Raw genomic sequence first — 14996 nt, 5'->3', positions numbered from 1 at the left:
TTCTCCAATTTTTGGGTATAACAAAACCAGTTACACAATATAATTTTAACTTTGCATATTTGAAAATAAAAATAAAAAATAAAAATAAAAAGACAACACATTCACTAAAGTAACCAGTTACACACACAAAAACAGAATTTAATGCAACATAAATAATTATGGAACCTGGAAAATAGTTCTCGATTCAGTAAAAGAAACCAGTTACTAAAATAATTTCAACATTAATAATATTCATTCACTAACACAACCAGATACATTTTAAACATCACTAAAAATTATGTTGTGCTATATTGCAGATATGGAGACCATAATGACATTGATTCGTTTTGGAGGAAAATGGACAGATAGATATCAATATGATGAGTACACCATGACTGGACTGATAATACCAACAAATTGTTCTCTAAACAATTTGGTTCATTTAGTGAAAATTGAAATAAAATGCAATATTCAAAATATTGAGCTGAGTTACCAGTTATCACCAGGTATGCCACCAATGAAATTACTCACTGACAATTCAGTCCTATTCTACATTGAGCTGAAAAAGAAGCAAAATGAAGTAACTGAGCTACCACTATGCATCACCACTGTTGATCAAACAATAGCTGAAACTGTTCAACACACTACATATGAAGAAGAAACACAAAAACAAAACACAGATTTAGAAAAGCTAGTTCTTCAACTAAACAACGAGCAATCAGCTACAGAATTACAATATCACGAAGCAACCTACACGAGAAATAACCAGGTACAAACGTTCCCAAATACTACAGACATAGCTAATGATGTAGCAGAATTTATCATAGAGAGAACAGAAGAAAACAAAAGAAAAAGAAAAGAAGAAACATAAATTATAAATGATCATAAAATTTTCAAAGTTGAAGAATGCCAGATTTATAAGGACAAAAAGCTCTTAAAATCTGCTCTATGTTATTATGCTATGATCCACAACTTCCAATTCAAGACAAAAAGATCTGAACCAAGAGAGTACCTGGTAACCTGTGTGGATGACAATTGTAACTGGTTACTTAGAGCTTCAAAGTTCAGGAAAACAGAAACATTTAAAATAAAAAAGTATGTAAAAACTCACACCTGCTCCTTGGATATCATTATGGAAGACCACAGGCAGGCTAATTGCAATGTCATTGGGGAACTAATAAAATCAAAATACATGTCAATAAAGAGAGTACACACACCACATGACATAATCAACGACATGCTAGATGATTTTGGTGTTTCAATGGGGTACCAAAAAGCCTGGAGAGCAAGAGAAAAAGCTTTAGAATTGGCAAGGGGAAACCAAGATGATTCATACCAAAAACTTCCCATCTACCTTCACATGCTAAAAGTCTCGAACCCAGGTACAATTACACACCTGGTTATAGACAATACAGATCACTTCAAATATATGTACCTAGCATTTGCAAATTCCATCAAAGGATGGAAACACTGTAGGCCAGTCATTGTGATAGATGGAACTTACTTGAAGACATCATTTGGGAGAACTTTATTCACTGCTTCAACAATGGATGCTAACAACAACATATTCCCATTAGCCTTTGGAATAGGAGACTCTGAAAATGATTCATCATGGTTATGGTTTTTCACAAAGCTGAAGGAGACATATGGAGAAAGAGAAGGTACTGTTTTCTTCTTTATTTTCTTATTGAAACAAACTAAACTCATAAAATTATCAGTTTAATAATAATCCAGCAATAAAATAGAGAAAACAGTGTAAAAAAAAAAAAAATACCAGTCATATAAATTAATGAAACCAGTTACTCAGTTAAGACATAATAACCAGTTACTTCATTGTGATTTTGCAAACAGGTATGGCAATCATTTCAGACAGGCATAAAAGCATAGAAAATGTTATAGACGATGTATACCCAAAAGCTTTCCATGGAGCATGCATATTCCACCTGTTAAACAACATCAAAGTCAATTTTGGTGTCCATGGGGAGGACCTAAACCTAAACTTTGTCAAAGCAGCAAAGGCATACAGGGTACAATCATTTGAGCACTACATGCATGAAATAGATAAGATTGACACACGCATAAGACCGTATTTACAAAAAATTGGATATTCAACTTGGTCTAGATGCCATGCTCCAACAAGAAGATATACAATGATGACATCAAATATAGCTGAATCAATAAATGCTGCATTGAAAGCTGCAAGAACGCTGCCAATCACTACAATGATGGAGGGCCTTCGAAGTTTAGTTCAAAAATGGGTATGGAAAAATGGTAACGAAGCAAACGGAACATTCACACAAGTAACAATAGATACTGAAACTGTGCTTAGAGAAAACTTTATTCGTGCCATTAAATTTCAGGTACCTGACATATATTGAGCACTGAATATTATTTATCAAAACTTTTAGTAACCAGTTACTCAAAAATATCATAGTATCCAGTTTCTAACATGTGTTTCTCTACTAAAATAAACAGGTCTTCCCAATAAACACTATACTGTACCAAGTTGTGGTTGAACAGAAAGGAAATTTTTTGGTCAACCTAATGGAGAAAACATGTGAATGCAAAAGATTCCAACAAGACGAAATACCGTGTGCACATGCAATAGTAGTATTCGCCAAAACACGGCTGAAAACATATGATTATGTTGCTGATTACTACAAAACTACAACTATGAAAGCAACATATGACTCAACTGTTCATCCATTGCCAAATGAAAGCAAATGGACACTGCCAGAGACTTTAAACATAATTGTCCTACCACCAAAATCAAGAAAACCACCAGGCCGCCCTAGAAGAAAAAGAATCAGATCTAGAGGAGAACCAAAGGTGCAAATAAAATGTGGAAGATGCGCGCAGCAAGGGCATAATAGAAAAACATGCAGGAATGAACCAATCCCAAAGCTGCGGAACACAACAAAGTCAAAGAAAATAGACAAATAATTTTCTAAAGAATAGATATACTACAATTTCAATATTTTCATTTGATGTAATAAAATTGTATCCTAATGTTTTCTACCTCAATAAAAGTACAAACTTTTTAAACATTTTACATTTTATAAACTTGATACTCAACTTCATGGTTCCAAACACAAAGATATTCCAAATCTGGAGACTCAAGTACCTGGTTACAACACATACTATAGAAAGAAAAAAAACAGATACTATAACTAAATTTAACAAACAACTACATATACATGTAACCAACGATTTAAAAACCTAATTATATAACCACAAATCTTTCACAAAAAACAAAAAAACATAAATATTATAAACTTGATACTCAACTTCTAGGTTCCAACACAAGATATGCAAAAACTGAAAAATTCAAGTACCTGGTTACAACACACAATAACATATAAAAAAAAAAAAGCAGTTACTATAAGAAAATTTAACAAACAACTATATATTAATAAAACCAACTACTTAAAAAACCTAGTTATATAATCACAAATCGTTCACACAAAAAAAAAAACACAACAAACATAAATAAATCAAAAAATAATTAAAAAAATAGAAATAAAAACTAAATAAACAGTAACCAGTTACCTGAAACATATAGCTTTTACAATCTAACACAGAAGTAACCGGTTACACCATCTTCATACAATAATAATCGAAACCTATATGAAAAAAAACATGTACATAACAATATCTTCACACTTTAAAAAAAAAAAAAATCACCAACTCCATTGAAAAAAGAAACATACACATTAAAATAAAATACATTAAAAAAACTTTATATTAAGCCAAAAGTTGAAACCAATTCTTTACATTGACCAAAAAAAAAAAAAAAAAACCATACATAAGTCCAGTACTAAAACAGTATCCAGTTACAAACCACAACTTCACTATTAAACAAAGAAAAAAAAAAGACATGGTCGTTAATACAGCTAAAAAAAAAAACTCCAACATCTCTACTTATAATTCCTCATCCTCTTTGATTTCTTTGATGGAGCATCATCTTCTGTCTTGTACCCACCAATCTGCTTCTTTTTTGCATGACTATACAAGTTAATGGCAAGATAATCACGATAGGTAGCAATTTTGGCAGCCATGTTCTTCGGGATGTCATCAATCTTCCCATGGATAAACAAATCAGCATACTTGATAACAAATACTCCACAATCACTGCAAAAAAAAAAAAAAAACACAAAAAACAGCATATGAAATTATTTAAAAACAAACAAAATAGAAAAATAAACAACAATATACAAAAAACCAGTTACTTACTTATCCTCTTGAAATGGCAAGTCTTTGGCAAAGTTAAAATCAATTGGATCCTTCTTCCCAACAGAATATGGACCAACATTCAAGTCCAAATCTTTCCTAGAACAATAAAAATCAAGAAAATCTAGAAAATATGGTAAAACAACAGAATAAGCCTTCACATATGGCAAAGCAATACTCTCATTCTTCTTCCCCATCAAAGAATTGTAGACAGTTAACATCCTACTCTTAATGGAAAAGTGAATAAAAACCCAATGCAACTGAACCTTCACATGCACAGGAAAAAGAACATGATCCACATCCACCCAAGGAGTGTTACAAAACAAATATTCACCAATAATGTAATATGAAATTAGGTTATCAAAACGAATGTTGCTTGAATCACATTTGGCTGCCACAAAGTTATCATACAAACCCTTGATAGTTGCATCAAACTAAGAGTCTGTAGTTGTAACCCTCTTGTTCAAACCATGAATCAACTTAATCTTCTTCCTCAAGTAATAAAAACATACATTTATATGCTACAAAAAATAAATAAACATACAAAAGTTAGGAACTTGGATACTAGTAAATATATAATAAAAAAAAAACAAGTTACACACAATGCTACAAGAACCTGGTTACTACCCATAAATAATAAAAACAATTTACACATAGTACTAAAAGGAACCTGGTTACTTGTCTTAACCATGATCAACAACAAAAACAAAACATCTAAACAAACAAATACTAATTAATAAACATTATACCAAGAACCTGGTTACTAGCCAATATATAATAAAAAAAAAAAAAGTTACACACAATGCTTCAAAGAACCTGGTTACTACCCAAAATTTAAAAATAATTTACACACAGTACTAAAAGGAACCTGGTTACTTGTCTTAAACATGATCAATAAAAAAAAAAAAACATCTAAACAAACAAATACTAATAAATAAACATTATAACAAGAACCTGGTTACTTACAGTGTCCATAAGCTCCTCCCCACAAGTTTGAAGCTTGTAAAACCACATTTTCTCAGAAATTTTAACAAAAGAATAATCCATTGGGGGATTGATAATGTTATTGACATCAGAAAATTTCTTCTTCCTTCAAAACAAAAAAATATATATATATTAACAAACAATTAAATATAAAGAATAATAATATAAAACAAAATATAAAAAACATACTTATTCTTAAAATTCATTTTATCCTCAATCCAAGAAATATAATCCAGGCAATCATTCTTTGAAACATTCTGCCCAATTTCATTTTCAAATGGAAGCAATCCTCTTACAATCACCACTTCCTCTCCCTTCCTCTTCACAGTTTATTTTACTTCAGAATAGCCAAACTCAGTAACAAAAGGAGATTTGACATGAGTACTAGGTTTAGGCTCCCTCTTTTCAATAGCAACAGGAACCTCATCATCATCACCAACCATCACAACCTTCCAATCATCCTTACTCCCACTAAATATCTTTTCTCCTTCTGCATACTTAACAGTTTTATCAATAACACTCAAAATCTTAGGATCCACATATACTTCTTCAAAACTTAAACCAACTGAACTGAACTCAGGCTTCTTTGTAAAATCCTATAATGAATAAAAATAAAATCAATTACAACAAATTCAATTTTAAATAAAATAATACAAGAAACAAAAACAAAAATAAATTACAAAACCTTATCTCCACACACAACATTTGACAAATCCAACCCAGAATAAACAGCATCAAAATTTTCATTTAAATCCTTCTCGACACCCTAAAAGAAAAAATGAAACTGGTTACAACAGTAACTGGTTACACTAAACAACTACAAAAACACAACATACTATTAAGAAACATAAACCAGTTACCTTACTACCATCAGACTCTTCAGCTGAATCATTTCCACAATCCTAGCCAAAAAAAAAAAAAAAAAACAATCTGGTTACAACTAAAAATGGTTAAAAAAAACAATAAAGCATAAAAACAAACAAGTTACCTTAGAATCATCAGAAATAGGACTGGAAACATTATCACAATCAGCTGGCTTTTCCCCTTCATTAAAACTAGCACTTTCATCACTTGTATTTACAACTTTTTCAGAATTTTTTGCAACAAATTTTGCAATCATTGCAGATAAATCACTGAGTTTCCCCATGAACTCAGATCTGCAATGTCACTAATAATAGTTTCTTGGCATGCTTTTATTGATGAGATTGATTCACAAATCAATCTCAACTTTTCACTATCAACCTAAAAAAACAAAATAAAATACTTTACAAAACAGCAAAAAAAAAAAAAAAAAATATAAAAAGAAACCTATAAAGTTCAAAACAAAATAATATATATTTTTTAACTAAAACAAACAACAAAACTAACCAGTACCTGGGTACCCGGACTACTGTCTTCATCTTCAGCACACACCTTCGGCAAGTACAGAGGCTCAAACTTAAACTTCTTTACTGCCAGTTTCTTTCTCTCCTCAGAAGACGGATAGACATTCAGGATAGTCAACTGAATAAATTAAAAATATATATATATATACAAAATCAAGAAAACTGGTTACCATCAACTGAAACCAGGTACACAAACAAAAATCCAAAAATGAATAAAACAAATTTAGCAAGAAACCAGTTACAAAACAAAAAGATTATACCTTCTGATTGTTGAAAACCTTTCCCACCAAGTTTGCATAGAAGACATTATCTGTACTCTTCCAATTCAACAAACGTGGAAATTTTTTCCCAACCCGTTGACAAAACTCAGGACTCAACTCAGCTATACTTTCATATATCCATACAAGAAAAGCAATGGGAAACCCAAGAAGTTTGTAAGGGTGAAGGCCAAGCTTCCCATCAACGAACTTTCCATCAAAGATTTTATTCCCACCCTTCAAAGCAGTTTTCAAATAATGAAAACTCCTATCCCATACAAACTTGCCAAAACTAATATTTGCTAATTCAGAAAAATCTCGATCAACCATCTCAAAAAAGAAATCATCAACCAACTTATCACTAGTATAGCCGTACAAATAGTTAACTAGGATATGAACTATACCCAATTTGACAACATCCTCATCATTAACTAGATCCTTACTAATAAAAGCATTTCGTAATTCAGACTTTGACACCTTACCAACAAAACGGCCAAATATTTTTTTCTTAAACAAAACTTTCTTTTTTTGAAAACGACTTAAATCAAAAACACCATCACATCTAAGACCTGTAACTAGAGCAAACTCTTCAATAGAAAACCTACACACTCTACGACCAAGCTTAAACCACATTTCCTCTTCCTCCCTCTCATGAGAGACCTCTCTCAATAACACAAGCTGGGCAAGTTGAGTTTGAAAATGAATATCACATACTTCTAAAAAGTGCCCAAATGGGGTCTTCTTAAACAATGATTTCTGACTTTTCGTCAACTTAGATTTCAAGTCAGTAATGACACTCTTGTCAGTAAAATGTTGAACCTTACTACCAAACCTCTTGGAGGGGTTTATCTTTAAGTGAGCCTGCAGAAAAAAACAAAACAATTAAACATGTAACCAGTTTCAAAAAATATAAACATGAAAAATTGATAAGTACTTTACATTTATAAAACCACTTATATGTATTTAACTTTGTATGGTTGAAATATACATATAAAAAAAAAACAATTCATTCACTAAGGTAACCAGTTAAAAACTCATTAAGCAAAATCGTTCACTGTTATCTGCAAAGTAACCAGGTACATATGTAACCAGGTACACATGAAACCAGGTACAAAAAAAAATAAAACAGAGTAACAACAAAAAAAAACACAACAATAACAATAAAACAAACACAAAACAGAATTGAAAATTATGCAAATTAACTACAAATCTACAAGAACCCAGATACACAACCATAAAAAAATTAAAAAAAAAAAACAGAATCCACATGTAACCAGGAACACATATAACTAGGTACACATGTAACCAGGTACCAAAAAAAAAAAAACAGTTTAACAACAAAAGAAAACACAACAATAACAATAAAACAAACACAAAACAGAATTAAACATTATGCAAATTAACTACAAAACTACAAGAAACCAGATACACAACCATAAAAAAATAAAACAAACAGAATCCACCGAATGTGAAACACAAAAACAGAAACATAAACAGATGAACAATTTTTTATTATAATAATTAAAAAAATAAAGACATACCACAACATGTTTAGTCTCATGAGAATCATCTCCAGCATCCTTACTACCAGATGCACACGAATCCTTCATCTGTTTAACAGTGGAAGGCGATTTTCTTGTCTTCCTTGCAACAAAGGAAGGGGATTTACTCTTCTTCCTTGCAACAGACTTCAAATGTGTAATGTTACTCCTTCGAGGAAGAATCTCGCCAATATCATCCCCTACATTCTTCGATTCATCCTCTACTATACCAGAAATTTTCTTCTCAGAACCAGAAACACCACCGCATTCACCAGAGTGATCCATCACACAAATTCGAGCAAGAGAAATATACAATGCACTGCATAAAAAAAACAAACAACACAAATGAAAAAAGAATAACAGATATACATATATATAGAGCACAAATTACAAATAACTACCCATAAACTTCCCAAAAAATAAACTGATCAAAAACTGACAAAAACCCCACTAAAAAACTAACGATAAAATCGTGCACCAAAAATAAAAACCACCATTAACACAGATTAAAAAACAACCACCCACGATCAAAACAAAATATAAAATACAAATCAAAATTAACAATCAATATACATTAAAAAAATAAAAAAATAAACCCTGAAACCGGGTACTCACCGATACGAAAACACCACAAAGAGGCACAAATCCACAACGAGAAACTTATAAAAATCCTAAGAAAAAGAAAAAAAAAAGAAGAAATCAACACAAAAAACCAAATACTGAAGGAAAGAAAAAATTCGAACCAAACGATATATAAAAAACGTGATACTGAAGCAAACGGAAAAATACATACCTGAAACCAGGTACTCACCGAGACGAATACACGCACAGATGGCACAAAATCGACAACAAAATACTCAAATAAACCCTAAAACAGCAGGGAAACTAAGAACAAATATCACCCTGAAGAAAACGTGATGCTGAATAAAATAAACTAATAAAATTGAAGAAACGTGATGCAGATAAAAACGTGATAGAGCATATGTACTCAAGTACCTGCATGCATACTGGGAATTGATTTCCTTACAAAAAAATAAAAATAAAATAATAATAATAAAAAAAAAACACATAAAATGACTGAAAAGCCCTCACAAAAATCCACATAAATGCATAATAAACAACTACTGAATTAAAATTTTCTTACAAAAATGTTTACCAAAATAATAAAAATAATAATAATAAAAAGACAAAAATTCCCTCATAAAAATACCCCTATAGAATAAAAAAACGTATACAAAAAAATATGGGATACAAAAGCCATATTTTGATAAATATGGGAAAACCAAACCCATAAAAAAAGAAAACAACAAAAAAAACCATAAAAAATGCACACACAAAAAAAAGCCATATATATCAAATTTTATTGAATTTTCCCATATTTCATGTAAATTCCTCTAAATTGAGTCATAAAACAAAGGTGTACGCCTCATGGACCCGAGGCGTAAGCCTTATAGCAGACACTAGAGGCGTTTTTTAACTGCCTCGCCTTGAGGCTTACGCCTCGACTACTTTTGAAAACTACATAGAGCCTGCATCTGACTTTATGTAAAGAAGAATAAGTTTTCTCTTTTCATTTTGTTTAAACGTGAATGTCAATTTATTTTGTATTCATCAAAATAATTCATAGTGACATACCTTTGCATGTAAATAATGAATTACAAGCTTTCAGATTTTGATCAATCTTGAGCAAATTTTTAAGTTTCCGTTGGAATGTTTCTATAAAGCTTGAGAGTTGAAACCACACTGTGTTACTTCTACAAACCTGAGAAGAACATTGAAGAAGATTTAGTTTTATGAATAGATGAAAATGATTCATATGTAGAAAACTATGCAATGTGTTTAGTTTTTTCATTATTTGAAATTTATATTGAATAATTTGTTAGTCTGACAATTTTTATTTCACTAGGAGGATTTTCTTATTTTGGATTTAATTTTAACTGTTGAGAACTTATGAGAATGATGACATAACTTTTTAGAATAAAGTAAATGACAGCTAAAATACCTAATGTTTATAAAATGTTGTACTTTTATATCAATTTTTTTTACGGTAAATATACTTAATGTCTTCAAAATATTACACTTTTATACTTCAACTTTTTTTTGGCGGTAAATATATCTAATTTTTTAAAATGTTGCACTTTTATTCTTATTTTTTAAAATTATTTTAAGAAATAATAAAAAAGTTAAGGAAAAATATAAGATTTTAGTTATTTTTAAAATTTTAAATTATTTTAACTTTTAAAATAATAAAAAAAATTAAGATTAGTAAAATTAATCAAAATAATTAAACTTATATTTTTATTTTACTTTTTTTAAAAAAAAAAGTTATATTTTAAATTGATGAAAATATATAAGTTTTAAATCATTTTTATTAATTTTAATAAAATATTTAATAATGTTTAATTTAAAATAGTTATTTTGAGAAAGAATAAGAAAGAGAAAATAATTTAAAATTTAAAAAATAATTGAATTCTTATATTTTTCTTTCACATTCTTATTATTTCTAAAAATAATTTTAAAAAATAGGGATAAAAGTGCAACATTTTAAAAAATTGGGTAATATTTGGGAGTTACAAATCTCCATTTTAATTCCATAAACATCCAATTAAACATTGGTAACAACCATGTGGGTTGGTGGAATTTGAAATCAAAAGGGGTATCTCAAACTCTATAAATAGGAGTCTAATGCTCATTTGTAAGACACACCATTTTCCATCCACAAAGCACTTGGCTGGAAAATACACCTTGATGCTTGATTATTCCAGAAAGCATTACCAAAAAATCTGTGAGAGATCTCTTAGCGCTTGAGTTAAGGGGAAATAAGTTTTTGGACAAATATTTTAAACCTTGTTCAAGTTGGTGATCCCCAACCCTTTTCACTTAGGTTGTGTAAGTGAGAGTTTACTATTGTTTTGTTCTTGCATTTTTTCTCTATTGTTTTTCATCTTATTTTTATTTTCTATTTACTTGTAACTTTTGTTTAGAGTTGTAATCTTCTTTTCTTTTGTTTCAAACATCTTTCCTTTACTTGTAATCTTTTGTTTAGAGTTGTATCTTTCACCATTCTCTTCTTCTTCTTCTTCTTCCTCTTCCTTTCTTTCTTTGTTTGTATTTTCAGTTATAGAGTTGTAACACTCTTTTTAATCAATCATTATTTATTTGTAATATATTACATAGAGTTGTACTATCTTACCTTTTCCATTGAGGCAATTAACTATTTTTCCTAACAATCAAAAGCTTATTTCCCCCTAATTCAAGCACTAAGGGATCTCTCACAGATTTTTTGGAAATGCTTTCTGGAATAATCAAGCCTCAAGGTGTATTTTCCAGCCAAGTGCTTTGTGGATGGAAAATGGTGTGTCTTACAAGTGAGCATTAGGCTCCTATTTATAGAGTTTGAGATACCCATTTGGATTTCAAATTCCACCAACCTCCATGGCTGTTACCAATATTTAATTGGATGTTTATGGAATTAAAATGGAGATTTGGGAGTTATTTGGGATGTTAGAACCGTTCAATTTGGAAAGAACTGAAAAATCATAGCCAGTGGCCGCGGCCACTGAAAAGTCCTGGCCGCGGCCACAGACCATTTTCAACACAAAAAAGTCATTTTTCCAAAACGTTCCAAAACGTCCCAAATCATTTCCCACATGATTTTGTAACCTCCAAACACCTATTGGGAGTTAAAAACATGTCTCCAACAACCATATTTTATTATGGCTTTATGAAATCCAATCTCAAATGTGTAACATATAATATACACATTATTGGGTAATATTTGGGAGTTACAAATTTGTAACTGATTTTGTAACTCCAAAATATGTCACATTTGGGCACACACATGTGTACAATTTTGTGACTCTCAATAATATGTTACAAGGTGTGACAAATCACATTTTGTCACATTATTTAATCTAATATTATATTATATGAAATAATATAACACTAGCAGTCTTTGATTTAACGAGCATATCATTGACATACACCTCCATGTTTCTCCTGATCTGGTTAGCAAACATTTTTTTGACTAATCGTTGGTATGTAGCACCGACATTCTTCAGCCCGAATGGCATAATTTTGTAACAGTATACGTTATGCTCAGTCATGAAGTTGGTATGCTCTTGGTCTGTAGGGTTCATCACGATATGGTTATATCCAGAATACGCGTCCATGAAGACATGAGCTTGTGACCAGCTGTGGCGTCTACCAACTGATCAATTCTTGACAATGGGAAATAGTCCTTAGGACAAGCTTTTTTGAGATCAGAACAATCAATGTAGGTTCTCCACTTCCTATTTGGCTTTGGGACTAGCACTGGATTAGCAACCCAGATCGAGTATTTTGCTTCCCTGATAAAACTGCTTTTAAGTAGGCGAGCTACTTCTTCTTCCAATGCTTCCGACCGTACTGTTCCCAAAAGCCTTCATTTTTGGGACTTTGCAGACACATTCTTGTCCAAGTTCAAAGTATGCATTATTATACTCAGACTGATTCCCACCATATCTTCATGCGGCCAGGCGAAGACGTCCAGGTTCTTCCTCAAGAATTCGACCAGCTCCTTCTTCCTTTTAGCTCCAAGAATTTTCCCAACTTTTACAACTATTGAAGATGTTTCTGGATCAATATTTATTTCCTTAAGCTCCTCCACTACTTTGAGCACAGATCTATCTTCGCCTACTCGCGGATCAATGTCGTCCTGTTGGGCAACCTCGTTATCCCTTTCCCGAGGTTCTTCCATCCCATGGGTAACTTCTGTAACGTCCTACGTTTTCGGGTACCTTTAAACGACTCGGGTCGGTATTTTTCCCCCGGGTTAAGAATATTATTTTAAATAATATTATATTTTGTTTGTAAGTATTCCATGAGTTATTGCTAGCCAAAATATGAATTTTGTGATTTTAAAAGTCAAGATAAGACTTTCGGTCCTGGACCGACACAAAAACCCTGATCGGGTAAAAATCTCGGAAAATAAAACGAAAAATCATGGCAATTATATTTTGGGCATAAAATACATTCATAAAAGTTAAAGTTTGGTCAAAAATAATAAACCTAAAAGAAAATGGAAATTTTAAGGCATTTTGTGGTAAATGCCTAATTTTGCCGAAATTGGGAATTTTATTCCATGAATGGACCTTAGGTTAAATTTTATTATGTGATTAATTAAATTAAATGTGAGAGAAATTAAATTTAATTAATTAATGTTAAGTTTGGTGATTAAAACTTAATGAGAGTGAAAAAGGTGTAAGAAGTCAAGTGGGCAAGTGGGTAGAAAAGCACTCAAGTGTTTTGTGATATTTTCAAGAGTTGTGTGAGCCATTCTAACCCCCAAATCCGACCACTCTCCCTCCCTCATTCACTCTCATCTGATTTTTGAAGACTCTCTCAAGTGTTCTCTCCATTTTCAACCCCAAGAACACCAAAGAAACTTGGAAGCTAAGTCTTGGTCTAGGAAGGGTTTTCCCTAAGGTAAAGTTTCATTAATCTAGACTTTTGTCAAGTTTTAATCATAGAGTTTCAAATAGCTAATTACCAATGTTGTTGGGGGAAGTTGGTTAGGGTTTTTGAAAGGTTTTGGAGGAGCCAAAGCTAATAGGAAGGTCCAAACCTTAAGCAAGAACACCAAAGAGGTAAAAAGTTTACTTTTGATGATTTTGTTGTAGGGTTTTTAGTTTTAAGCATTATTTTGTATATGTAATGCTTAAAGTTTCTTATTGGTGATGTAATAAGGTTATGGTAGTTGTTTAATAATTTTTATGATGCATGTGTATTGATTTTTGAAAATGGGAACCAAAACCCCCAAGGGTTTTGTAGGATACCCTAAAACAAAACATGTTTTGAGCTGTGACTTCCAAGGGGTCAAGCAGCCACTGTATATTGGTTTTGTAAAATTTAATTGTACTGTGATGTTTTTGAGATTGATTACATAAAATTGAGCTTTTGAAACACAAAAAAATGTTTAGAAATGAGTAAGTTATGCTATTTCAAAGTTTAGGTAAAAAACTGTTTTTTCGTATTCTTATTTTCGGAACCAAGTTTGGACAGCCACTGTATAGGGAAAATGAACCCAGTTTTTTCTAAAATTTTGTGGACATATTACTGGAATAACCTATTATTCCACTGTAAAATTTGGTAAGAAAATATTGAACGGTTTGAAAGTTATTAACTGTCAAAGTTTAGAAAAAATAAGGACTTGAAAATAAGGTCATTTTTACCTCATTGTTGGAAAATGATTTCACCAATAAAAAATGCTCATTTTGACCTAAGATTTTACAAAGGGCTAAATGGCATAACAAAAATGGAATTGTCAAATTTTGGTAATAATTGGGTAAGTAAATTTCAAGTTATGAACTAACGAAGTATGTAGTTAAAAATGTGAAAATTAGGTTTTTCACACTTAGTGTAAAAATGAGATTTTGGAACATAAGGTAAAAAGTAAAATTTTGCTTATTTCAAGATATAAATTGGTAAGTCTTGAAATCATATTTTCACTAAAATTATCCCTTTGAGTTTAAATGAATTATTTTTATTAAAGAGTTTTTATTCTTTCTAAAAATAAGAGATTTAATTTATTAGTAGTTAATAAATTAAAAGAGGGTTTAAAACCCTATATTTTGAGAAAA

The 14996-nt window shown here is 31.0% G+C and overlaps 2 protein-coding genes across 2 annotated transcripts; one reads left to right on the top strand and one right to left on the bottom strand.

Moving 5' to 3' along the window:
* The first annotated feature begins 1111 nt into the window (after window positions 1-1111).
* Window positions 1112-2922, top strand: LOC133785520 (uncharacterized). Its single transcript, XM_062224746.1, has 3 exons — window positions 1112-1640; window positions 1831-2339; window positions 2455-2922. The coding sequence occupies exons 1-3, from the start codon at window positions 1112-1114 to the stop codon at window positions 2920-2922; spliced, it is 1506 nt and encodes a 501-aa protein (XP_062080730.1).
* On the bottom strand, window positions 2475-9781 carry LOC133782577 (uncharacterized). Its single transcript, XM_062221903.1, has 2 exons — window positions 6839-9781; window positions 2475-6696 (listed from the first exon to the last, which is right to left on the bottom strand). The coding sequence occupies exons 1-2, from the start codon at window positions 7466-7468 to the stop codon at window positions 6535-6537; spliced, it is 792 nt and encodes a 263-aa protein (XP_062077887.1). The 5' UTR covers window positions 7469-9781; the 3' UTR covers window positions 2475-6534.
* Between the last annotated feature and the right edge of the window lie 5215 nt (window positions 9782-14996).

Source organism: Humulus lupulus, chromosome 6 (genome assembly GCF_963169125.1).
Source record: "Humulus lupulus chromosome 6, drHumLupu1.1, whole genome shotgun sequence".
In the NCBI taxonomy this organism is placed as follows: domain Eukaryota; kingdom Viridiplantae; phylum Streptophyta; class Magnoliopsida; order Rosales; family Cannabaceae; genus Humulus; species Humulus lupulus.
Note: the sequence above shows the minus strand (reverse complement) of the source record. Positions and strands in the feature narration are given on the sequence as shown.